This window comes from Copadichromis virginalis, linkage group LG12 (genome assembly GCF_057382275.1).
Source record: "Copadichromis virginalis isolate Kocher_CV1m ecotype Utaka linkage group LG12, C_Virginalis_male_GT1.1, whole genome shotgun sequence".
Taxonomy (NCBI): Eukaryota; Metazoa; Chordata; class Actinopteri; order Cichliformes; family Cichlidae; genus Copadichromis; species Copadichromis virginalis.
Window position 1 is genome coordinate 3,806,586 of NC_140629.1, and position 27,863 is coordinate 3,834,448.

At 41.5% G+C, this 27,863-nt stretch overlaps 1 protein-coding gene across 4 annotated transcripts; it reads right to left on the bottom strand.

The window, feature by feature from the left end:
* Nucleotides 1-27,655, bottom strand: fkbp15b (FKBP prolyl isomerase family member 15b). Of its 4 annotated transcripts, none has more exons than XM_085474391.1 (30): nt 27,347-27,655; nt 17,158-17,261; nt 16,991-17,069; nt 16,730-16,799; nt 16,563-16,637; nt 16,265-16,363; nt 15,906-16,055; nt 15,722-15,790; nt 13,344-13,487; nt 13,076-13,218; nt 12,945-12,993; nt 12,742-12,858; nt 10,951-11,035; nt 10,774-10,874; nt 10,588-10,642; nt 10,366-10,475; nt 10,170-10,268; nt 9,988-10,082; nt 9,341-9,443; nt 8,778-8,861; nt 8,092-8,263; nt 6,395-6,531; nt 6,134-6,289; nt 5,881-6,018; nt 5,384-5,476; nt 4,504-4,617; nt 2,489-2,596; nt 1,346-2,004; nt 698-806; nt 1-527 (listed from the first exon to the last, which is right to left on the bottom strand). In XM_085474391.1, exons 1-30 carry the CDS (start codon nt 27,394-27,396, stop codon nt 450-452), a joined length of 3,645 nt encoding a protein of 1,214 aa, XP_085330517.1. In that variant the 5' UTR covers nt 27,397-27,655; the 3' UTR covers nt 1-449. The 4 variants fall into 4 exon arrangements, with proteins under 4 accessions (XP_085330517.1, XP_085330516.1, XP_085330518.1 ...); XM_085474390.1 differs by having other exon boundaries at nt 5,881-6,033; nt 27,347-27,654; XM_085474392.1 differs by having other exon boundaries at nt 5,881-6,033; nt 8,778-8,810; nt 27,347-27,653.
* Nucleotides 27,656-27,863: the final 208 nt, after the last annotated feature.

Sequence of the window (27,863 nt, forward strand, 5' to 3'; positions counted from 1 at the left end):
TAAAGGCCACGTGTCTCTGATCATTTATTTTTTGAAATTAATATCAGCTTAACAAAAGTACGTAAAAGTTCAGTTTTTAAAACTGTGATTAAAAACTTAGCGAGTACAGTCTGAAATCATTTATTCCTGCATGTGAATCTGCTACACTGCATGTTAAAATCTGGGCCTGAACTGATTGCATCATCAACTGTTATTAAACAAGTACAGAAAGGCATTTCATTAGATTCCTCTAATTACAGGCTTTCAAGGCTGAAGCTTTGCTTTGTCTGCAGCAGCCGATCAATGAGCAGGATCACACGGAGCTGCAGAGCTAGACTGACCATCCTCTGTTCAGTCAGTTCATCTCTTTCACCTTCACGGCTCTACCGTGGAGACACAGCTGGTACACCTTGCAGTGTTTGTAGCTTTGGAAATTAAAAGACGCAGACTAATAGTGCTCTGGTTCCATGTCAGTTCATCCAGTCCAGATCATCATCATCCTCGTCATCACCAAACAGGGGAGCAGGTGGTGGACGCCCCTTTAGGCTCTGGACACAAAGCAGAGGCAAAAAGAAGAAGAAGAAAATCACAAATAGTGTCCAAGTGCTAAAACATCTCCGACACAACACACAGGGGAAGGGCTGGGTTTAGTGGGATGAGGTAAAAGCGCTCAATCAAATCTGAGAGCTTTGCCTGAACTCTACAGATCCTTCCTTACCATCTCCTCTTCCTCTTCCTCCTCGCTGGGTGCTGCGGGGGGATTGGCAGGAGTTGTGTTCTGGAAAAATGGCTCCTCTCCATTTTCCTCATCAATTCTCCCAGTCAGACTGAGAGAATAGCAGAAAGAGGTGGGGCGAGGCAATAAAGCCAGCAGGATAGCGTTTATGCAAGCGGTTAGTTAGCAGGAGGGTATGTCAGTAGTAATGTAGACATAAATATGTTGCAAGTTACAAGTCTTTTCTTAACACTCTCTATGCGCTTAAGGTTACATTATTCATTGGCTCCACTGGTAAACTTTTCAGTATTACTGACAGCTGTTTGCCACGACAAGAAAGAATACTTGAAACGTGATGCGTTCAAGGACGCATTTATAAGCACGAATTATAAGTCCTCACATGACAAAGTACATGAGCCCCAATTAAAGCAACCATGTAACAGACCAATGTTCACTCTGTCCTGTGTGTATAATTTTATACTGAAACATTGTTGTGATTGGCTGGAATAACATTAACCATAAAGTGTATATGAAAAGTGGACGCAGCTTCCCAGTCTATAGGGAGGCCAATGAGGCTTTTTGTTTTTTGACCAGCAGAGCCACAAAATCAAACTCGTAACTTTACCACCAGCCGTTATGACCTGTGCTCACCCTGTGTTCTCTCCCGAGGTGTCCTGAAGTTCGCTCGGTGGTGGAGGCGGGTTGGATGGGGGTCCAAAGGCTTTATGAGAAGCAGCATTTTTTTCTCCTACATCCTCTCCATCATCTTCCACGCTGTCCACGCATGCCTCACTGGTCACTGCAGCGTTCGTTTCTGACACAGCATCTTGCCCATCGTCAGGTGAACGCTCATCTGGATCCAAAGACTTGCTGGTGTCTTTATCTTCTGCAGAGCTTTCAGGAGCAGGTTGCTGCCCCTCCTCCTCCTGTACCTCGCACTCTGCTCCTGCCGTTATTGTCAGCTCTTCTGATTCGAGTTCAGTCGTTGAAACTGGATGGATATCTGTGCTTTGTGAATGTTCTGCCTGAGTTGTTGTGTTTGACTCACACACCGTCTCCTCAGCTGCTTCTTCCTGATCCTCACAAGTCTCCCTGACTTGATGAGAATCTGAATCAGCCACATGTTCCTCCTCCTCCTCTTCCTTTCTGACCTCTGTCTCTCCATTTATGTGCACATTCTGGTGAGGTTCTTCTTCCTGTTTCACATTTTCAACCTCTTCTTTCTCCTCTTCCTCCGCTGTTTCCTCCTCTTTTGTAATTGGTCTTGTTGCAGCCCCGCCTTTGGCACTAAGGAGCTGCAGAGTTACATTCTAGAAGAAAAGAAAACCACATTAATGGCTGGTTCTAGAATTCTGTGATTCAAAACCAAATGCCAGTCAAACACTTCCATTATCATGAGATGAGTGCTGTGATTGTACAATATGGATAAATGAACAATGCCTTTCCACCTGTGGTGATGTAAGACAAAAGATGTGTCGATTAGTCCAAACATTTAAGAACTCTGAATTTGTGCACAAAGGCTGCATATAAAAAAGAAAGGTGTGGTCTGTGGCTCTGCTGCAGTGGAGGGGTGGTACAGTAAGCTCACAGGGGGCGGTGCCAGGAGGTCTGAGGGGACAGGTGAAAGGAACTGGAACTAATGAACTTTTGGCGTGTGTGGTGTGGCAAGGAGCTGCAAAGCTGGCTTCCTGGTTGAACATAAGGTGCCGAAGCAGTGGAAGTGTTTTAGAATAAAGGCGCTACGACTGACACTCGAATGCTGTGAGGCTCCTGATCGCTTCAAAAGGATTTTACCTTAATGGTAGAGACAATGACCCCCAGCACAGCCTGGCCGGTGTAGGATTCAGTGAGATCGAACTCCCCTCGCAGTGAGTGGAACACTCCGTTCATCACACGCTTCACCTACAAGAACACAAATGGTGAGTTATGTCCCAGCATGCACTGGCCTTCGACTTCACACAGCATCACACTAATGCGCGTACCAATAAGCAAACTTTTACTTCAGCTTATTGATAAGCGCTTTGAGTGCTCAGAGTAGAAAAGCGCTATATAAGAACCAGTCCATTTACCAGCTGTGATCCATGATGCGTACCCACACTAGGAAACCCACTGATTATGAGTGAGAACACGTGTTTGGTATTTTTAGGACTAAATCATAGAAGAAGAAACTCTACGTCCCAAAATCAGACCTACTGTTGATGTACTACAAAGGCTATGATGGTGATCGGTCATGCTGTCTCAGTTTAAAGGAGCATGAACATAATCCTGTATTTCATGCTCCTCACTCGATTTTTCTATATTATTCATTATATTCACTCATTACATTTCATCTAATGATGTTTGATTTTACAGGAGCTGCAGAGCCATCACTCCTCTGACCTAAGCTTTAAGCAACCATGACTATGGTGCAAATCAGCACTTTGACTTCCTGTTGAACCTGATGTCTCAGATATGTCTGAAGGTTCTCAGTCATCTAGGTCATGGATGAAAAGAGACTTAAAAAGAAGAAACTTCAGGAATGTTTTTCTGTCTCAGCTCCTTGGACTGATTTCTCAGAGAAACCTGTTGTCCTAACTGTTGGCTTCTCATAAAAAGATGGAGATATTCGTACCGTTCTACATAGAAAACAAAATGAGAAAATGAATTTACTGAAGCATTATTTACGATACAAACCCTCTGTGAAAAACTGTGCTCTCAAGATATTAAACATTATACAAAGTGTCTCTTCAAACAATACATCAGTCATTTAAATCAAATTAGGTTAATATTAGGCCTCTGGAAATATATAAGAGATTTTGTTAAATATAAATGTCAACTTCATGCCAGGAAGATTTTAATAATTTTATTTTGCCAGGACAGATTTCACCTGCTCAGCAGCTTAAAGCTTTTCATAATGGCCAAAATGTTTCTATATAAGCACATCATCTTAGTCTTTGCTGTGTGATGCCGTGTTCTCCACAGCAGAATCGTGTACGTTTTCAATGCAGTCCTGTGTCAGGATCTGAACATCTTCAATGTTCGATACAGGTTTTACGTACAGACACTGCTCAAGATTCTCTGATTCTTTTACTGATATTCTGTAACATATATTATAAAACCAGCCAATACTTTACAGCTGTGCATGTAGAAATATTATTTTTAAACTGTTGAACTATGTGCCCACACAGCCTCTCAAAGTCTGGGACGCTTCCCCAACTTTACTTCTAGAAGACTCTGTTCTCTCAGACTGTAGGAAGCTCGTTTCATATGCAATCATGTTCCGAGTAAACCATTTAGTTTATATGGGAATTATTTTTTACCATAACTTTCTGTGTGTTATGACAAATCACTGGATTCTGCTTATATTTACATTTAAATCTCAGCTTTTTTTGTGTTTGTTAAATTGTACATTAAAAAGTTTCCCTTAAAAAAAGTCAAATTCCTGCCAAACATACAGCATTTTCTATAATGTATATGTTACGTGGGTAAAGTTGCTAGATACACTTGAAAGTATCTCTCAACACGTCAATATAATAAATAAGAAATGATTTTAAAATGGGTTCAACCGATATTTAACATGACGGACTCAACATCAGAATCCAGTACTGGATTGGAAACATCAGGCAGTCTTATGGAAAACAAGCTGAAAGCTAAGACTAAAGCGCCTGCACTGGCATCTGGAGACATTAATGAGCTGCTGCTGATCATTTCTGATTTTCATTCTGTGATTTCTATCAGCTAAACAGCTTCTTAAAGTGACAGATGAAGACAAAGGCTGCACTGCACCTTCTATTAATTGTTCTGTTTGAAAGGTTTCATGTACTTCTCACCTCTGCTGCAGTGTCTCCAGAAGCCTCCTGCTCTTCCAGTTTGCTCTCCAGTTCTGCCACTCGTCTTCGCAGCTTCTGTCTTACAGTCGCTCCCTGCTGCTCCAAGGCTGTGTACTTGAAGAGAATAACATGACATAAATATATGTAATGTAAATCACAACGGTATGGTTGTAACCCCTCCCACCCCATGCACGCCTCCATGATGGACCATCGGAGCACACGCAGCAAAAGACTGGAAATGCAGAACTGATCCTTACAACTCCTCCTCACTCTGTAGGTGATTTTCCTGAGGATTAATAACAAAGCTATTCTGTCATTCAGACCGTGCACCAACAGTTTTTCATTGAATGTTTGTTTCATCTCCCCGTCATAGCACAATACTATGTCACTTTAGAATCACCTGCACTGATAAGCTTCAGGATTTAGTTATATTGTTACTTGTTACAGTTATTTGATCTTATATTTTGCACTATCCTACTGTATACTTGTATTCTGTTGTACATATTGTATCTTATTCCTCTGCTCCTCTGCCTCTCTCGCTGCACTGAACATGTGTACAAAAGAATTTCCCTCAGGATAAATAAAGTTCTTCTTATCTTATTTTAATCAGTCATAACAGGCATTTAACAGCTACTTCCCAGAGAAACAGAGGAGTCCCCGCCACACTTATTACCATCACTTTTAAGATCAGGATTCTGTGTAGCTCTGCTTTTTGTTCAGGTGAAAATGTCAAGATTTGGCTACAGCTTAGGCACAGTCTCCGTGCTAAAGGGCTAAATATTCCTGGGTAGTGAAGTCGCTGAAAAAAATGCATTCCCAGCTAATAATAAATATTTAATCTTGTTAGACAAGATGAGTCAAATGCAGTCATCCATCTTACTTTTTCCTGAAGAGCGTGCAACTCCTCATGATGCTTGTGTTGCTGCAGCAGACTATGTTCTTCTGAGTCTCTCAGCTGCTTCAGAGCTGTAAACTATTGACAGCAAACATGATTCAACAACACACCATGTAACGTGTACGTGTCCCAATATAAACTTTTCTCAACTTTAAACTGAACAATTGAAGAAACTACTGCTGAGTGGCACAGGACACCGCAGTAATGAAACGTGTGGTAGTATTATATTATATATGTGGAATGTTTGCTAGTTACTAAATGAATGGTGAGTTAAAATGATTATTATTGTTATAATAATCATCTAGAAAAGGTCAGTGTACTTCTCACATTTCTACGTTAATTAAGAGATTCATTTAAAAGTAAGTTTTTTTGTTTTTTTAAAACACGTTTCAGTGACAAAGCAACTCAAAGTGCTTTACATGAAGTGCCAAAGGGCGTAAAATGAACATCATAAGACGATATGAGAGCACGAGCTCATGCACCTTTTCCTGCAGCTGGGTTAACTTGTCCTGCAGACCCTCTCTCTGCTCTGTTAGTTCAGCCACCTCTCTGCTGTGCTGCCCTTTAGCTGAAGCCAACATCTGGGAACACTTGCCCTTCCATTCCTGCTCAAGCTCTGCCTGCAGCTGAGACAGCTTCAATAAGCATGTAAAGCAACGTTAATGTTCACAAAACACTGTTGATCTTTCGATTTAGAAGATGTGATCGCCCTTGGGCTGGATGCAGAGATGTGACCTGTTCTGATGCAGCGTTGTCACTGCTGGTCCTGGCCTTGCGAAGTTGAGCTCGGAGGTTGTCGAGCTCCTGCTGGCTGCTCTTGCGGAGCTCCTCCACCTCCTCATCCCGACGCTGACGCTCCACCTGCCATTTCTTCTTTCTTTCTGAAAGTGCCTAAATGTGAGGCACACCTTTTTGTCAGACATCCCTTTTTGATTTTGTTTCCATGGTGACTGTGTATTGCTGTAATTCATTCACAAAAGAATGAAATCCGCTTACTCGTTCTAGGCTCTCCTTGTCAGTCTTCAGGTCCTGCAGCTCCTCTTCCATGGTGTTCACTTTCAGCTCCGTCTCTTTGCGTCTTTGTTTCTCTGAGCGGTACTGAGTCTGAACCCTCTCTGCCTCCTCCTTCAGCTCTGAAACACATGAACACACAGATAGTCTGACATCTTCTCCTTTGCTCTTTATGTACCAGGCACTAGATGTTCTTACACAGGGTTGCCTTGATTTTCTTGTTGCTGATGTCACACATGCATATTTTTTAAAATCAAACGTTTCTGTTAAAGTAACATTCGTAGCTCAGATGTTGGAAGGGAAAATATCTGTGTGGTCGTTAGCTCTGGCCGTAAGTTTACAGGGAAAGACAAAAGATTTAAGGCATGGACAGAACTTTCCAAATCACCACAAGGACACTGAGGCTGCTCTCCATTTCAGCAAAAAGGGAAAGCGTGAGCTCCCTGCATGGTCGAGAGTAGAGAGAGCATACATTAAGGCATTCGTTGAGAATGAAGAATTCAAAGAGAATTCAAATATTCAAATCTATCCATGCATGGATAGGGGGAGGGGGGGAGAAGTCAGATACACCCTGGACAGGTCAGCCTCCTTCCACCCCCATGACATCTGTCTGTGCAGGCCACAGAGACAGCCAGATTTAACGATTAGCCTAACCCCATTAGCTGCGCGTCTTTGGACTGTAGGAGGAAGCCCGAGTACCCGGAGAGAACCCACACAAACAGGGAACATCCAAACACCCCACAGAAGGGATTCTAACCCAGTCTCTTCTTATTGTGGGGCAACAAAAGTGCTAAGCACTAAACTTCTGGTGCTAAACGTTATGAGGATACGGGACAGGCTTCCTTCTGTGTGGCTGCTGTATGTTTTGCAGTAAAACACAGTTTTGATTTCCTTTTCTAACAATCCGATTTCAGCTTCTGTGTGACCTCAACTAGTCCTGTTAACTGTCATAATAATGTGAAGGAACAGTTATGTTAAAGAAAGAAAATCTTCTGCTTTAAGTCAGACAATTTCAGATTCAGACAGATTGTTAGGAAAACATTTGGGGAATGTTTAACAGTGGACCTAATGATGACTATGAACCAGCCAAAGTACAAGCTCGTTACACATTTAGTCAAATTTATGAGTTTGTTCGCTCTCTCGAGGCGCTCAAAACCTTTGGGTGTTTTTGCTTCTTCACTTGTATGAAATGTATTCATCTGATAAAAGGATTTGTACATTCTATAAATAAAATGAGTCTTATCCTTCCATGTTATGTCTAATATGTCCAACATGTCTTGCTTCAGCATCAGCTGCTCTAAGTTTAAACAACAGGACAAAGAAGCAGTTAAACCTGCGTAAACCATCGCTGTGTTTTTCTGTTGGAGATGTTTTAGAGAGACATGAATAAAACTTTAATTCTTTAGTCCCTGTGTGTTGGTCCTGTGACAGACTGGCGACCTGTGCAGGGTGTACCCCGCCTCTCGCCCTATGAAGGCTGGGATAGGGTTCAGCGCCCCCCGCGACCCTGAAAAGGATAAGCGGAAGCGAATGGATGGATATAATATCTGCGGAGGTAGACTCTGTATTGAATGCACCTCTCTGATTGCAGCACCAAAAATTCTGATATTCATAAAAAGGCACAATTTTTATGTTTTTTATACTTATCGGGCACAGTGTATTTAAATCGAGCACACAAGCACCTTCCAGCTGTGCTTCCAGGGCAGCGACGCGTTGGCAGCGGCTCTCACCGTCCTGCAGCGCTGTGCTCAGTTTACCCTGCAGCTCCGCGGCCTTCTGCTGGTGAGCTGAAGCTTCGAGCTGCAGCTGAGACACCCGCGCTGCCGCTGAAGCCAGGTCCTCTGTTAGACGAACCTGGGGGAGTTGGCGAGAGGTGAGAGGGGAAGATGTACTGGTGGCACTATATCAAAATAAAAGCCACAGAGATGGTGGAACAACATAGAAACAAGCCTGGATGAGTGTCTGCTGGTGCTAGCAGTGTGTCCCTGTGGAAGGAAAATGGTGAGTGCTGATTGATGAAAAGGAAGCAGAAGGACAAAAACAGAAATAAGGTTAGTTGAGGTGCCAGTGAAGGATGATGAAAAAGGGTGATCCAGTGGCTGCAGTCAGACTGGGATCAAATAGGAGCTTCTCACAGTTCTTTGTGCTAAATTTTGTGCTTTCTGGTCTGCAATGACCTGGAAATGACTATTTAGAGTCTCTGGATTTTTTTCAGCTGCGCTCTCTTACAGCATAACAACAAAACTGCTTTAGGCAGCATTGTCTTCCTGTAATTTAAACATCGATTATAATTCTAGATGCTTTTTCTTATTTTACAGATTCTAGCTGACCCCAGTCTGATGGCACTACACAGAGGAAACAGGCTCACCTGGCCAGAGCCCAGGTCCAAAGGCAGAGGATGCTGAGAAGAGAGAGCAGTGAATAGGAGTTTTTCCTCAGAGCAGCACTGCAGCTTGAATACAATGAAAAGAGCATTTGGAAAAGAGTGGAATCAGCAGACAGCAAACCTTTAACCAAGTCCAAACTACAAACTGGCGACACACAAGTGTACAAACTATAGGAGCACAATAAGAAGGCAGGCTGGAATCACCAAATACACCACGTTATTAAACCTTACACCACACCCTTTGTACACTTAATAAGCAATTCAATTACAAAATCACAAATAAATCCAAAACAGTTTAACCAACATTTATTCTCAGGTTTTAAGAACAAAAAAAAAAAACATTAAATCTCAATTGTGAAGACCCGCAGCCGCCTGCCACAAAATCAGCAGACTGTAATATGCTGCATGTGACCACTAAGTCCAACACATGTCCTGTTAAGTTCTTAGTCCTTTCACTAAAAGGGAAGTCTGTCACCACAAACATCCAAAACTCAGCCAACAGCCTTATTTGATTCATTAAAGACCAAAAATACCAAACGACTCACTTTGTCCTGCTCAGCCTGCAGCAGTCTCGCCTGGTTCTGTTCACTGGACGACTTGAGGGAGTCATTCCTCTGTTCCAGCATCAGGTGACTCTGCTCCATGTACCTGAAAAATCACACGTCTGCATCAAGCACACTCAGGCTCAAAGACTCCCTCGTGCTTTCATTAGGCTATGTGGGACTGCTTGGTTACTGTTAAGATCAAATTACAACGTGACAGAGAGACAGACAATTAAACATTAGAACTAGAAGCAACCCATTCTGAACTGTTAAAAACTGCATCACACTAAAACTCGCTGGTACTGACAGAACATCCAGGCTTATGTCATTAAAAAGTCTGAATTACAGCCTGGTACAAAAAAATGTTTTAAACTGTTAATGTTTCTGCTGTTTCTATAAAGTTTCATAACAACTGCAGCATCAAGGAATTCATCTTCACGTTAGCATTTCAGCTGCTTCCACATTGTGCCTGTATTAACAAACAAGCAGCCACACACTTAACAAACAGGCTTCAAAAGTCAGAGTCTATAAATCTCTGAATTTTACTGCCAAGATCCCTGATGGCACTGTGCAAGGAATAAGAATCTGAACATCTAAAGAGACTTAAGCTTTAGGCTGCCCCGTATCTGTGCGTAATTCTTTCAACTCACCTCTGGTTCTGGTTGATGAGATCTCCGATCTTACGGTTTTGCTCCTCGATGCGAGAACTTTTCTCAAACACTTCTTTTTTTAAACACTCATTTTCCTGAAAGCAAAATAAGTGCTCAGAACAGCTGCAGATGGGGGGATTTAACAATGCCTCTATAAAGCACTGCGCTGCTGATGCATGTACCTGAACAATTCTTTGGATATTGTGCAAGATCATGGAGGTTTCCATCGACACAGTAGACAAACCCGTGGAAAGGCCCCCCTGCTTTTGAAGATCATCGATCTGTTAAGATTTTGAGGAAAGAAGAAAAAAAACGAAATCAAATGTTTCTGCTTTGCATTAAAGCTGCTTCATGATTTTGTACCATTTCAGAGTGTACCTTTGAAGCCAGCTGATCCACTTTATCGCCTACTTTTCCAACAGCTAAGCGAATCTCTGTGTTATGCTGTCTGGCCTCAGTCATCAAGAAGGAAGTCACATCCCCAGAGCCTTGAGAAACAACAGGAGCACACAAGGGTGTGTAATTTGAAACCATTGCATCCAGCATTATTATCATGAGGTCATCAAATGAACTAGTGGCTTCCTGGTGGTTGAATCCTACCCATGTATGGGACAGCTGGTGCAGGGTAGACCTGGCCCACAGGCTGCAGTGGAGTCTGTGTGTAGGAGCAAGGCTTTGAAATGATGTAATGCACTGACATAAACACACATTTTCCATCTCTGCCACTACTTCTTCCAACATGTATTAGAAAATATTAAGTTAGTACAAACAGTGGCGATGCTACACCTGGAACGCGTGGCTGCTGGTTGGCAGTCCAGGCTGTGCTGTCACAGTGCTCATAACAGGAAGTAAGGCGGAGGTGGGAGGAGCATGAGGATGAGGATGTACTGCAAAAAAAAAACACTGCAATTTTACAGATGCAGGAAGAGAGAACTGACGGATGAGTAAGGACAAGAAGTTTACCGTGTGCAGCAGCTGCAGGAGCAGTGGTGATCGGCACTGGAGATGAAACTACGGGATGATCCTTTGCTCTGCTGCCACTGGTGTCCTGGAGATAAACGCACAGCAGTGTGAACTCACCAATGATGATGCCAGAAAACATTTTGTGCGTCATATTTTCATGTGAAAGAGATGCATTAATCTCATCATTTTTCTTTTAGACTTAGATTAGATTTAAGGACATGGCGAGCACCACTGCAATTTAAATTTTTCCTCTTCGGCTCTGCTGTCTGGTAATGTCCACAGTTTTGAAATCAAAATGCAATGCTAGTTTCCTGTTTAACTAAAATTAATCTAAGAGCATAAGACAGTGTAATAATCCCACACACCTCTACAGCCACAGACCATATTTATCAACAAGATGACTTAAAAATCAATAAAGACAAAGTGTTAAGAGCATTCTAAATGTATGAACACACACACATATATATACGTGTGTGTGTGTGTGTATGTGTGTGTGTATATATATATATATATATATATATATATATATATATATATATATATATATATATATATATATATATATATATATATAAATAAAGATACTTATTATTAGTTATTCATTATTAGTCATATTAAAAAAATATGGTTACAATCGCAGTTTTGTAAAATCAAACTAACCTGAAATTTAATGACTCATACACACTGTCTTCTATTGCTAAAGACAAACATAAAACACTATTTTAACCATATGTTTTAAATATCATTAATAAAAGGGAAAAAAGTAAAACATGTAAATGTTTTACAAACAGAAAAACATCCAAACATTTGTGTTTGTGCACATCCATGGAGACACACAGACACACAACAGTATGAAGTACAGTTGTGTTTGGGACAGTGTGGCTAAGTGCCAGCTGATCCACATTTCACTCAGATGCCACTTTAAATGTAACAAGAAATAACATACAATATAAAACAGTTTCATCTTTTGTGAAAACATAAGCAAGGAGCCATTTTATTCCATATACGGCGTTTGTGGGTTTTGTACAGACAAAGTTAAGCAATTAAAGCACTGGACTAATTTTCCTTTGTTTTTTTTTTACAGAAAATAGCCTCCTAATCTAGATCAGCTGTGAGAGCCAAGGAACAATCTCAGGGACTTCCTGACATGAAGTTTTTACCATAAATTTGTCCTGTGAAGCTTAAACACCAAGTCTTTTGAAGCAGGTACTGCAGATAACACTAATAACGCTAATACTTCTAATAACAACCCTAATAATAGTTAAAGTGCAAACGACAGTCAGGACCCATTCCATGACCTGAAAACATGAAGAAGCAACGCTCCCATCCACCAGTAAGAACCCCAGCATACTGGCAGCAAGTGTTTTCTAGCTAACATTCATACGCGTATTCATGACGCATCCATTGCAGAGCACTGGGTTAGTATCTTGTCCAGCGGTGTTTGGTATGGAGACTGGAGCAGGCAGGGATTTAAACACCAACTTTCCAATTAGTGGATGACCTGCTCTACCTCGTGGACTACAGCTACAAACAGTACACTGGCCCTACAGGAGGGCGGTGGTCATTTCCAAAGATAGAAATCTTTTTAAAGAAATGCCTAAAAATACACTAAACCAGGCTTAGCTGCAGGATTCAGGTACATTTTCTGGAGAGTATTTTAAGCACCTGTGGGTTTAAAATGATCTACAGGTACAGGAATAAAGTTTATCAGGCTTTGGATACAAGGGCAGTAATATTTAGGTTACTGACAACAGGAAAATGCTAAACCAGTACACATGACAAGATACTGACCTCAAGCTCAGAGTCACTGGATTCAGGCTGGCTGGCCGCCCCTGTCAGAAACGGCAGCATGGGCTGGCCCATTTTTGCCATCCGAGAAATCAGTTTGGCTTTAGTAGCATCTGGGTTCTGAAATTGGAGAAGAATAGCAGCTCCAATCTTCACAGCACCAAAACAAATGAATACCAAAAACACAAAATGAGGTGCTTGCTTACAGCCAGCTGCTCACTCAGAGAGTTTGACTTTGCACGAAGTGGTGGCTCCCTGGGAAGACAAATCAGCTACTGTGAGGGAAAAAAAAGTTTAGAATAATAGTGCTAACTATTTTATCAGGTTTAAATCTTACCCTGGTCTTCCTGAACCTGAAGAGGGGGCCTGTGCTGAGGGCTCTGGGACCAGATTTTCAATACTGAGGGCTGGGGAAGGAGCAGCAGAGTCTCTGGAGCCAGCACTTGCCCGATCAGAGCCACTGTCCTTTGAGAACTTGACCTAAACCACAAAACAAGCTCAATAAGCTTCTAATATTTCAGAAAGTGGTTGAACGGTAGACTATAGTTGCTAAAACAGATACAAGCAGATGAGGGAGATGTCGAGGACTGTGCAGCGGATGTTACCCGTCGAAGCTCTGCTTCAAAGATAAGAGTGCTGTTAGCCGGGACACGGTTAGGGACACCCTTAGATCCGTAAGCTAAATCGGGTGGGATGACAATGAGACGACGGCCTGCCTTCTTCATCCCCAGCATCCCTTCCTCCCAGCCCTGTGCATACAGCGAAGGAGAGGAAAGAGATGATGAGGTAATAACATAATAGCAACAGAAGAGTGATAAACGGCACAATCTCAGTGCTCACACACTAATTTAAAGCTATGCTAGAACCTTTCAAAAGGAACTGTAGCATTTTTGGATGATTAGAAATGCAGGACAGACCCAACACAAGAGCAAATATAAATAAGTGATGATTTAATAAACTGAAAATTATATTTATTTAATCGACAACATCATAAGTTAAGGTGAGCCTAAAAGCAGCTGGCTAATCCACTGGTCTCATTTACGACCCCAGCATTGTAAAACAAATTAATATCAAACCTAATGTGAGAATGTAATATTGGCTTTTTTTGTCATTTAAGCAGGCAGTAGCTAAGCCGTTTCATGTATTATGTGCTTTTTATTTTTAATGAGTGAATGAACTGTAACATATCTTTAAAAATGAGGCATTCTCCAACTTTCTTGGTTGACTAACAGTCTGTGGACAGTGAAGAATGTGGGCTGTAGTCTCTCTAAGTGAGAAACAAACGGCTCTAAGCACAGTGCAGGTTACAATCTATAACATAAGAATAGAACCCTCTAGTGTTTTGTTAGCTTGTCAAATTACATCACAAGCTAGCATGAGGCATGTCAGACAATGATGATTATTCCCATCACCAAGTCTTGTACAAAGAAAAGAAAAAAAAAAAGAAAAGCACAAAGATTTCTGCAACATCAGTACTGATAGGGATGAGTTTTCTCTCTTCACTGGCTGTACTGTAATTCATTATAATCATCAGGATGTCTTAAAAACTCCCTGAAAAGTCTTCAGTAGCAAGAGTCCTGACAGGGACTAGAAAGAGAGAGCACATTTCTCCTGTATTGGCTTCCCTTCATTGGTTCCCTGTTAAATCCAAAAACCTGCTCCTCACATACAAGGTCTTAAATAATCAGGCCCCATCTTCTCTTAATGACCTTGTAGTACCATATCACCCTATTAGAGCACTTCGCTCTCGCTCTGCAGGCCTAATGAGAGGCAGAGCCTTCAGTTTTCAGGCCCCTCTTCTGTTGAACCAGCTCCCAGTTTGGCCCAGGGAGACAGAGCTCCCCTCTACGTGTAAGATTAGTCTTAAAATTGTCCTTTTTCATAAAGCCTAAAAAAAGGATATAGTTAAGGCTGGATCAGGTGATTCTGAATCCCCCTCTACTTATGCTGCAATAGGCTTAGCTGCTGGGGGCTTACCATGATGCTCTATTTCACTCACCATCATAATCATTATTCATTATTAATATCTGACTCCCTTCCACAGTGTGTATTGTATGCCGTCTTCCTCCCATCAACCCAACTGGTCATGGCAGATGACCGCCCTCCCCAAGCCTCATTGCACCAGAGGTTTCTTCCTCTTTTAAGGCAGTTTCTCTTTACCACTGTCGCCAAGTGCTTGCTCAAAGGAGGTTTGATTGTTGAGGTTTTGTCTGTATTATTGCAGGGTCTTTACCTTATAATTTAAAGAGACTTGAGGTGACAGTTTTTGTCATTTGGTGCTATACAAATAAAACTGAATTTTAAATACTGAATGTAGAACTAAATCTTTTCCAAGAACAGTCAAGATGGGAAGATTAGGCAGCTCTCTGCAATATGGAGAGCATAATGTTTCGAGCTTAGTCCTTTTACAACAAGCTACTTAGTCATGGTAACAGGAACTCTGATCATCATACCTAAAATATGCTAGTTGATGTACATACCGTACATATAATATTACAACATCGTAGTGAAGGACAGTCTGGTCACACAGTGTGTTAACATGAACGACACACAAACTTCAGTTCACTTAAATCCTGTGTGCATCAGTGAGTTTATCAAGTTGCACAGAGCTCCATAAAAATGTAGCTGGAATTACAGTGTTTAGCTATGACAGCTACATTATTCATTCACGTTTTACTTGATTCAATGAATCCACACAGAAAGCAATTAGCTCAGCATGCATTATCTTGCTGCTGAAGGTTGGTTGCTAACACACATTCAATGCTCAGGCTGCCTAGATAATCCTCCGATGTATTTAGCACCCTGCCATGCCAATCAGCAACCACCTCATTTAGTTTCACTCGAACCACCAACTTCATATCGCCCGCACTTATTTCACCCATTCTTTTTATGGTGTTGGGTTGCCACATCACTGCATGTCACTTCCTGTGTGGACAGCCCTTTGAGCTACTATTCACAGTCACTGCAGTATACTTTCACTCACTCTGATCACTTTCCCAGCTCCAATCTTCAGTCGCAGCAACTTGTCTTTGTTTTGGTTGGAGTCAAACATCTGTAGCAATACAAATAAGATTCAAAGACTTGTTCGTCATCATAACCAGAAAATCCACAAGAGAAAAAACAAAAAACACTGATACTTGTTAAAATGAATGATGTGAGTGTTTGACCTGTCCACAAGTGTGGTTCTCCAAAAGCCAGCCCGTGTACACCACCTCCACAGAGTCTCCATTCTCCACTGACTGGCCCTCACCAAGACTGAGGTCCTGGAGTACCACTACATCTACAGTCGCAGCGCTGTTCACTTTTGCTAAACATACCTGATGATAAAAGATAAGATAACCTTTATTAGTCCCACACATGAGAAATTTGTGAAGACTTCTTCATCATGCTTGTACATAATGTAGACTACACACATCGTTTTTTGAAGATCGCCTGATACTTTTGGACTTTGTGCTGTCAATAAACAAAGTCTGTTTGTTTTGTGTTGGCCCAACTGTAATCACAGTATTTATTATTTGAGGCTCACCTCTTTGCAGAAGTCTGAAGCTGATTTCTCTGACTCAAACATAAGGGACCAGTTCTGCCTCTGGTCATCATAAAAAGTGCAATAATTGTTTTGCTGTACCTGCAGAGGAAGAAGAGCATGTAGCCATGAAAACAGTCAGTGGGGGAAACAGCTATTCTTTACAGCTGCTACAAGCTTTTCAAAAGAAAAACTATCTAAAGAACAGGGTTTAAACAGGTATCGCAATGATTATCGGAAATATATAACTAACATTTTCAGATGGTGCATCTACTTTTGTATCCTTCATGACTATACTCACCGTGAAAGCAAAGCCCACGTGAATCTTGGCAGAGGTTACTTGTTTCTGTTGGCTTAAATACAGAAGCAGCTTGTACTGAAGAAAAGAAGAGCTGAGCTCATTATTAAAAACCAAACAAAAGTCAAACCAGGAGCATAAAGTAAGAGACTAAATAACAAAGCTCCAACCTCTTTTGTTGTATGGTTGCCCAGCACAGCAGCTCCCAGCTTTCCCTGCTTCATGTACTGTCCATTAATACTACATGAGACAACACAGCTGTTCAGTGAACAGAGAGAGAACTTTGGGGGAGTAAAGAATTTAATTTGTGTAAAGAAAAGGGGGATAATGCTCCAAACAGATGTAAAAAACAAATAAACATGAAAACTGACATTTAGAATATAGCACCTGACATATTTAGATGAGTGCTTAAAAATGGTTTTCAAACTCACTATCTGAAGGCTTGGACTGCTGTTGCAAATAATACTGCTGGAGCTCCAGGTTGTGGAGCTGGCTTCTGATTGGATGGAGCTGCAATAATATTAAAGAAATGATCAGTGGTGGCTCTGCACGACAACTGGATGTAAATTCAGCAATGCTGCAGTTCTGAGACTGTTACCTTGGTTGGAGCTCTTTCTAGGCTGTTTGGGGGCTGTGTACTGGAATGACTCGTTCCCCTGACTGGTTTCCTGGTCTAATCCAAACAGGGAAGCCAGCTTGGCCCTAAAAAACACAAAAGATTATGTACATGTGGTTGTATTTGCATTGCTATATGGTGCTTTAAAAAAAAAAAAACAAAAAAAAAAACCTGCTGGACATCTATACTGATACTGGGTAATGTGTTGGGAATGAAAGTATGCAAAATAATGTCATGGAAATTAAAATGATTAAATAAAAATTATTATATTGTATGCATGTCTGAAACATCAAACCATGATCCCAAATAGATGACAGATGGTTTCCTGGGGGATCTCCCCTCAAACAGAATCTTGACCAGCTGAAGTGACACCAACACGGCAGCATGGCAGAATGCACCAGTAGATGTGACATTGTTCCGGGGAAGGGCCTCTGTGCCACAGGGGCTGAGCAGTGAGCCGAACTCTTCAGCCCAACTGTTTACCACACATTGGTAGAAGGTTATTGCTACGGTGGTAATACTGTATACGTTTATACGTCTGATAGGCATGCTTGACTAAAATCTGTTCCCTTATGTCATTGCATTTTACTGTATTAAGTAATTAAAAATAGCTACAAAAGAAATAACAATGCTTGCTTGTTTTTATTATTATTTTTATTATTATTTTTATTATTAGTAGTAGTATTAGTAGTAGTAGTAGTAGTAGTACTACAACAGCCAGAGACATACCAATTATAGCTAGTAACACTGACTACTGAGCTAACCAAAAACAGCCTGGGTTTCTATTTCTTACTAGGGTTGGGGGGGGGGGGATCGATTCTGTAGTATCGTGATATTTTGTTTGCTAATAATGTATCGATACAGGGACAGCAGAAATCGATATTTTGTTACAAAAAAGGGTTTTTGTGCTCTGACTTCAGAGCATGTTGATCCTTTTTCTGAGCAAGAATCCTGACATTCCTTCACTGTCCAAATGTGTTTAACTTTATTTTGGCAGCAATAAACATGACAGTTTACTTATTTTAATTTAAGACACGTTTTATTTTAATTAAGTTTAAAACTTTTTTATTTAATGTAAAATTATATTTTGTTTTAATTTACTTTTAAATTCTTCAGTTGCTGCAGGGGCTGCATAGTTTCCATAAATTGCATAGTTCAGAATAGCTATAATTGTACCAGATGGTTGCATTCAGTTAAGTTGGACTAGACTGTAATACAAACCGTTCAGTTTGTCAACAATAAAACTGAACTGAGAGAAAGACTGAGTGTGAGACTTTGATATTAGATAAAATGAATATTGATAAAGTTTACCTTTATGTACAGAATCTGAATATCGCAAAATATTTTTAAAAAATTGCAATAATATCGTATTGTGCGTTAAGTATTGTGATAATATCGTATCGTGGGATGTATGGTGATTCCCACCTCTATTTCTTATACAGGTAGACTACAAAGACAGTTGTCAGGCACAGGCTACATCCACACTAGCCCGGATAGATTTGAAAACGGCGTTTTCGTCTGAAAGCGAAAGCGAGTGAGAATTAAAGAATTTGAAGAAAAGCTATCTGCAGCATGTACAAACTGATATTAATCTTTAATAGGACTGTCAAAATTGAGAGCAAACAAAACAACTGCCGTATAATGCCTTCTATCTTAGTTTAATTGGTCACATGACTGCATCACATGACTAAAATGTAATTGTTTTCAAAAAGTCTTTTCGCTGTCCACACCGCGACGTGAAAGCACTGTTTTTAAATGTATGCATTTTCGAGAGCGTTTTCAAAACGCTGCATTTTCCTTCAGTGAAAACGCCGTCTCAGTGTGAACAGGAGGCCAAAACGGAGAGAAAACGAGGTGTGGACGTAGCCACAGTGTCATGGTGCTGCCCCCACCACCCACCCCTCTTTACTGAAATCCCACCTACTCTTATGTGTGATGGCAAGTCTTCAAGAGACAAAGACCAGGAAGGAACCAGGTCCAGACAGTGTGTCACCCTCCTGCCTCAAAGTATGCTCTGACCAGCTGGTTCCCATCTTCACACTGATCTTCAACAGATCCCTGAAACTGTGTGAAGTCCCCTCCCATTTCAAGCTCCATAATCATCTTGGTCACTGGGTTAAATGACTACAGACCTGTCACCCTGATATCCTTTGAAAGACTGATGCTGGCCTGCTGGTGCTGGTTGTGAATCTTAGCTTGGCAATTCACCAGGCCTCGAGTATGGACAGCTTGTTGTACTTCTTAGGCACCAGTTTCTTCATCACACCTTCCTGCAGTTCTGACAGATGGCTAACTTCCCTCCATGCTGCCTTTATGGGCATTATTCAGACATATGCAGCAGCACAGCGCTCCCAACTACTGTACACCTTTTTTGTGTTTTTGTCCTCTAATGCAGCGGTCCCCAACACCCGGGCCGCGGACCGGTACTGGTCCGTGAGTCGTTTGGTGCCGGGCCGCAAGAGTTGAGGCTCGGGTGTGAAATGTATGGTTTTCAGGGTTTTTATCGTTAAGTCGGTTTCCCTGGGTCTTTTTCCGTGTTGTAGTCGTATGTCTTATTTTGAAAGAACTATTTACGCATTGCCATAGCGATCAGAGAGCATCAAGAAGCAGAGAGGAGGATCTCCAAAGGTTGATTCTGTTCGTCTGGACGTAGCGTTTTGTGGGAGAAACGTTTCGTCACTCATCCAAGTGACTTCTTCAGTCTCAGCTGACTGCAGGTTTCCCCAAACGCTACGTCCAGAGGAACAGAATCAACCTTTGGAGATTTACTCACTGAGCATGCATCAAGACAGAGAGGATGTTACTCTCAATGTTGTTGGCGCATTTCAGGAGGTGGCTGCTAATAAAGTTACACAATTACACAGTGAATTCGGTTTATTATTATATTTGCAAAATACCACAGTTTGTCTTTGTCTGTATCATTTTATTTTGTTGTATTTGTCCGCGACACCTTAAAGGCTGGTCCGTGAAAATATTGTCTGATATTAAACTGGTCCGTGGTGCAAAAGGTTGGAGACCGCCGCTCTAATGTGTGCCTTTCTCTTGTTTTGTATACATGTCTCATATTTGTTATTTATTCCTGCTGTCTTTATATTTTATGACCCAACTTCCTCACTCCCCCTTGCCATAGCATTTGTGTAGAGATTAAGGAGTCAGCTGAACAAGAAAAACACGATTCAGGGAGTTGCCACATATGTCCTGTCAGTCATCAGATACTTTACTGGGATAATAAGACAGTCAAAGGAGGAGACTGGTCCCACTGACATCAGGGCAAGAAAGTTCCCTAGCATGCATGGAAGGTTTCACCACAAAAGTCCAGCACTCTGACACTTTACGCTAAGTGGAAGGAAAGAAGCTTGGGACTAGTGAGTGCCAGAACCACTGTTCAGGATGAAACAAAGATCCGCCAGTATGTCGGAAAGATGACACAACTCAGTGGTTCCCAAACTTTTTTTGCTGGGCCCCCTTTGTTTTACAAGAAAAATGTTCGCGCGCACACATCCTCCAACCACACACACACCCATATTTTGCTCCATTGCGGTTTATTTCAAACATTTAGTAAATAATTAAGCAAATACAAGTAATCTGCAATAAATTACAGGTAGTAAGAAAATAAACGACTAACTCTTTTACGCTACGTCCGCACCTACACGAGTATTTTTGAACACGCAGCTGTTTCGTCCACATGGAAACGGCGTTTCGAATCACTGAAAACTGAGATTTTTAAAACTCCTTTTTTGAGTTTAGTGTGGACGAGGAATACAGAGTTCGTCACACAACATCAAAGGTATGCGCCTTTTTCCACGTCACGCTGTACGCCACGTTATTGTTTACATGAGATGAACTGCAGAATGGCAGACACAAAATACTGTTAATCTGACTGACTGCAGGTTTTACACACAGTTACTGTCCCTCCATTTACAAAGGCAGAGGCGTCAGTGTGATTATTTTACGTGTAGTTGTTTTTTTCCCCGTGTAATAATATTCAACATTGCTTTTTCAAAAAATGCCTCTCTGTGCAAAATGGGTTTAAAAACATAAACAGCTGTGGGATACTGTTTGTCCATGATTTGAACCGGGGAACAAATCGTGGCAGGATCAGCCTGATGTTATTTGTATCCCGCTGTAACTTTACTGTATAAAGTATAGTATAGTATGTACAGTGGGGTAAAAAAGTATTTAGTCAGCCACCGATTGTGCAAGTTCCCCCACTTAAAATGATGACAGAGGTCAGTAATTTGCACCAGAGGTACACTTCAACTGTGAGAGACAGAATGTGAAAAAAAAATCCATGAATCCACATGGTAGGATTTGTAAAGAATTTATTCGTAAATCAGGGTGGAAAATAAGTATTTGGTCACCTCAAACAAGGAAAATCTCTGGCTCTCACAGACCTGTAACGTCTTCTGTAAGAAGCTTTTCTGTCCCCCACTCGTTACCTGTATGAATGGCACCTGTTTGAACTCATCATCTGTATAAAAGACACCTGTCCACAGCCTCAAACAGTCAGACTCCAAACTCCGCCATGGCCAAGACCAAAGAGCTTTCGAAGGACACCAGGAAAAGTATTGTAGACCTGCACCAGACTGGGAAGAGTGAATCTACAATAGGCAAGCAGCTTGGTGTGAAAAAATCAACTGTGGGAGCAATCATCAGAAAATGGAAGACATACAAGACCACTGATAATCTCCCTCCATCTGGGGCTCCACGCAAGATCTCATCCCGTGGGGTCAAAATGATCATGAGAACGGTGAGCAAAGATCCCAGAACCACACGGGGGGACCTGGTGAATGACCTGCAGAGAGCTGGGACCAAAGTAACAAAGGTCAACATCAGTAACACACTACAACGGCAGGGAATCAAATCCCGCAGTGCCAGACGTGTTCCGCTGCTGAAGCCAGTGCATGTCCAGGCCCGTCTGAAGTTTGCCAGAGAGCACATGGATGATACAGCAGAGGATTGGGAGAATGTCATGTGGTCAGATGAAACCAAAGTAGAACTTTTTGGTATAAACTCAACTCGTCGTGTTTGGAGGAAGAAGAATACTGAGTTGCATCCCAAGAACACCATACCTACTGTGAAGCATGGGGGTGGAAACATCATGCTATGGGGCTGTTTTTCTGCCAAGGGGACAGGACGACTGATCCGTGTTAAGGACAGAATGAATGGGGCCATGTATCGTGAGATTTTGAGCCAAAACCTCCTTCCATCAGTGAGAACTTTGAAGATGAAACGAGGCTGGGTCTTCCAACATGACAATGATCCAAAACACACCGCCCGGGCAACAAAGGAGTGGCTCCGTAAGAAGCATTTGAAAGTCCTGGAGTGGCCTAGCCAGTCTCCAGACCTCAACCCCATAGAAAATCTGTGGCGGGAGTTGAAAGTCCGTGTTGCTCGGCGACAGCCCCAAAACATCACTGCTCTCGAGAAGATCTGCATGGAGGAATGGGCCAAAATACCAGCCACTGTGTGTGCAAACCTGGTAAAGACCTATAGTAAACGTTTGACCTCTGTTATTGCCAACAAAGGTTATGTTACAAAGTATTGAGTTGTATTTTTGTTATTGACCAAATACTTATTTTCCACCCTGATTTACCAATAAATTCTTTACAAATCCTACCATGTGGATTCATGGATTTTTTTTTCACATTCTGTCTCTCACAGTTGAAGTGTACCTCTGGTGCAAATTACTGACCTCTGTCATCATTTTAGGTGGGGGAACTTGCACAATCGGTGGCTGACTAAATACTTTTTTGCCCCACTGTATATCTCCAAAATGTCAGAAGTAGTTAGTCATTACAAGAAGTGTTTGTGAACAAAAAATCACGAATGTGGGATACTGTTTGTCTCTGCAGGGAGACCTACCTCGGCACTTGTGCAGGTGAAGCCAAAGGGCAGATTTGCTTCACCATATTTTCTAGTCTTTGGCTTAGAATGAAGTTGGTTTGGAAACATATTCAGCGATGCTTCATCTCCTGTTTTGCGTTTCTGTAGGTGCCCGTGCTAGCAGTGTCCAAGCGTTTTGTTTTTTTCCCCCCTTTCCATCCCGCGCCCCCCCGCCATGGCTCTGCGCCCCCCCTAGGGGGCGGGCCCCACACTTTGGGAAGGTCTGACACAACTGATCCTACAAATGGCTGGACAAAGCTGGACTAAAATACAGCACAGAGGCACTAATCATGGCAGCACAGGAATATGCACAAGACTGACAGAGGCTGGGTCTACAACACTAGGCACGAGCCCAGGTGCAGGCTGAAATGGTGGTTGTGGTTGAGAATGACCAGACCAAGACTTCCAGATACTGATGGACAAATTGGTGGCAGCTAACCAACCACATGTAGTAGTGGTGGGCAAGAAGCGGAAGAAGTCTGTAGTAACAGATATAGCCATCGCAAGTGATAGCAAAGAACACAAAAGCTTGAGGAATACCAAGAGCTAGAGATGTGGAAGGTGAAGGCAACAGTGAGCCCTGTGATCATCAGAATACTGTTGACCACAGGCAGTACCCGCCAGACGGCGGTAACAGCACCAACATTTTATTTTATAGTCAAGTTCCCAGGTATAAACTGTATATATAGCAACCAGACATGTGTAAACAAGAAAGTGTCACAAAACCACACATCATCGAGCTGGCATCAAGATGTCATTATTGTAACCATTTTAACCACTACCAGCTGATGTTTGTTTTTTTTTTAAAATTCAAATATACTATTTTGTCCACAGTCATAATACCCATATGGAAGAGATATTTATAAATCTTCTGACGTTTGTATCTGTCTTGTGTGAAACTTGTATGAAAAGCATACAAGAGTGAAAACACATATAAGATCCCTTGAAAAATTATATAAATGAAACTTGTATCTTTTGGATATTTACTAAAACAATATATGAAAGTGGCCACTTTCATGAGTGAATCATATCAGCCTTATATGATTCACTATATGAAGAAGGCCACATCTGATGCAAGTCTTTTATAAGTTTATTCTATTTCTTTTCCATATAGGGGGTAAATTATGTGGGACAGTAAGTAAACTGTCTGTCACATATTTCACATGACATCAAGATTCTTTCTCTAATCACATATTTTATAAGCAAATGGCTGAAATGATTAGTTCGTTATCCAATTACTTGCCAAGTAATTTTTAGTCACTGGTGGCAGCCTGATACTGACCCCTGGAACTCCTTCCACTGGTAATCACTGGCATCTCCCAGAACAGACATGTTGAAAGCCTTAACGCATTCATCTCCGACGGTAAGGAACTGGGCTGAGGAGGGGCAGCCAGTTTGCATGTGTGAGTCAGAATCCTTTTAATGCTTGTTCCAATGCTCGTCTCGCTTGCTATGCTGACCACTCAACCCCCAGTGCTATCACACTTGTGTGACAAATTCAACAGCGTAGCAGAAAAAGAAGAAAAGCGCAGCGCTCTGGCTTTAGTGCTGCACGGGTCTTTGGAGGGAAGAGATGGGCTGTAGCAGAAGCCTTCAACTCCAGTCTACTCTAACAAGCAGCATGTGAGAGGAATTAGATTCCATAACACTAGTCCCTCCTCAACAACAGGCTCTACGCTTGCCACTGATCCCAAACGCTCACACACACACTGCACTACAGTCACACAGAACTCGTGCAGAGGGAGGAGGCATGAGAAAAGTGGCAAAGATTAAAAAGTCAGCTGGAAGCTTTCCTAATACTCAGTGAGTCTGTCCCATGACAAAAGTGCACCAAGTTTGGGTCTTTCAACACACAGATCCCTTTTTTCTTTAAAGAAGAAGAAATAATTCAAGCTTCTGGAACTACTTTTCCAATGACACTAAGAAAGCTGCAAAACGCTGCATTTTGAAAATAGTGTCAAATTAATTGTTTTAATTGTTATGCAAAGGTTCGAATTTACACACAGCTGCTTTAAGCTACCACATTCTAAGGCCAGGCTTTGGCTGAAAAATGTAAAAGAATAAATAAATGAATGACTAAATTTATTCATAGGTTTGATAGTGTGCTTGGCATCATTGTCCTGTTACATGGCTGTCTCAGCCAACCTTTAGCCCTCGATAGATGGCCTTTTACTCCACAATACATCTCCCAGATGCTCTATGAGTGTCACCTGGTCCAGCTCGAGACATGATTATCAGATAATGAGTTCATGGTTTTTAGAAATTTAGAGAGAACATAAAAATTTAACAATAAAATACATCACTGTTGCAAGAAAGAAAAAAATTAGATTAATACTTTATAAAATTGTTAATCTAGTGATTTAGTATGCAGTGGTAAAATACACAATTCAAAACAGGTTAACTGTTTTATTGCTGCGAGCGCTCTTTATAGTGCTGCACATTAGAGCTCTGAAGCTTAGTGGACACAGTCAACATAAAATATAACGTCCCATAGCGCAGTAAAGGTGAAGCGAAAATGATTTGGTTTTTTGGCATATCAATGTGAAACTGCTCTTACTGATTGAATGGGTATTTGTGGCACGTGTCCTATGCTCTAACTGCATTTCCAGTAGTGTAAAACAGACTAAGAAGCTAAGTCGAAATCAAGTATAAATATGTTTACACATTTTGTGAATGGTTAAATGAATACACACACATTCCCATGACAACGTGACACACAGTTTGCATTAACAACTGGGATTACATCATGTATTCCCCAGTACAAACTCTATAGTACTCTTAAAACACTGGTTTTTATTTTTCCATTGGTAGTATTTTAAAACACGTCCAAACGTCCAAAACTTGCTTCTACGGACATACGTCCCCATTCTTATCAATGACCGTTTACCTTCCTAATTCCTATGGAAGCAGTAAACTCTATAGAGTCATGTGAACTCTTTTTCACATAACTGTATACCACAGTTAAATGTAGTATAGCCATCAAAGTGTCTATATCACTGTGAATCAGCCTGCAGTGTTCTCATTGTATTCATTTTATTATTATTTTTAAACTGTGTGTCACAGTTTTAGACGTCCCATATCATGCTGCTTTTGTGGCTTTAGTTTCTAGAAGTAACCTCTTTATATGCACATGCACGCTTCCATAGTAAATACATTCATTTTCATTTACCAGTTAGATGTTAATAGTCAGAATGTGGTTCAGTAAGTTGGCTTGAGGAATCCTGTACTGCTTACATTGAGGGCAGGATGGGTTAAATGTTTTTCAAGAACACTTTGAAGCTCAAACAACAGTCCAGTATCTCACAATTTACTTGGCTTTCATTTTTTCTGAAAAGAAAATATCCCGATGTCAGATCTTGTTGTGCTCATTCACCCTGTGTGCAAAGCATCTCTCCTCACTCACACACATTTTTAAACAAGAAAGTCTGTGGCCAGTTCACGCATGAAAAAACATCACGCACCAACTAATTTTCACGCACCTGTCCATAAAATAAGTTAATAACTTCAGTAAATGAAAATAATGAAACTCTTTAATTTGCAGTAGCGTCCTTCTGAACGCGATGACGTTTACTGTGAAAAGGGGTAAACGTCATCGCGCTGTTTAAAAAACAAAAAGCCCCGAAGTTTTGCAGGTTTTTGCCTGATAAAATCATCTACTTCTTTTATGCTTTTATTGCGGGCGACAGATAAACACGAAAGAAAAATTACATTTGATGAAGGCTTGAACAGTCTGAGAAGCTACATTCATGAATGCTACTTGGAAAATGAGCCACAGAATCATGTGAGCAGGCAGAACCAACACCGGAGTGTTTGATATAAGCAATCATACTGCCGCAAACCTATAAGAGGTCACACTTTGCATGACAAAACGATTCAAACCCGCTCATACCTGTTAACTTTACACTGCATTAATAGTCCTGAACTTCACTTAAATGCCGTTTTATTTTCTTCATTGTGTATATGAGGTCACTTTGAAATTCGGCACAGATATGTTGCTTTGACAAAACTTCACATCACTTCACCGGGATTCTCTTGATATTCCGGCAAAACACGTAACAAAGGGAATTAAAACCATAACTGAAATATGTACTACATGTTAGAAAGAGGCTTAAAATGATCCGCCTGCTCTTTAGACTTTTTTAATGGTGGTGGACTCCATTTAATCACGATTAATACAAAGATTAAAATGAAAGCTGGGTCAACGGCTAGAACATGGGCTAAATCCTGGTGAGCTAGTTAGCTTATAGCCTAAAGAGCATTAGCTCGGAGTACAAAACCAACTCACCCTCCTGTGGGAGACAAGAAGTCTCCGTCCTCATCGTCCCCAACGAACATTTTTTTTAAAGTTTGAAGCCTTCGTCTATTAAATAAAAGAAACGCACAAAAATGTATTAACTGTTTGACATGACTAGTCTGCGACTTCCCCTTCCTGCTTGTGCAAAAGTCAGCTGACTGTCCACCTGATCCGAGTTCAATTGACCGCAACTACCACTAGAGGGGGCCAAAGACCATATATAATCCCTGAAACACGACCAGGACAGGTGAGGTAGGCAAACCGCACAAGGTCATCAGGAGTTGAGTGTTGCTCAGGCTGTGTCCCAATCCAGGGTCTGCAGCCTTAAAGGCCGCATTTTAAGGCCGATTACATTACAGCGGCGCGACGAAGGCTGTCCCAATTCAAAGGCTGCTCGAAATGCGGCCCTCAAATGTGGCCTTCATTTCCCTGAATTTTAAGGCTGTGGCGGTGTACATATCCCACAATTCATAGCGCGGCGGTCGGTGTGGATAATTTTGCCGCAGAC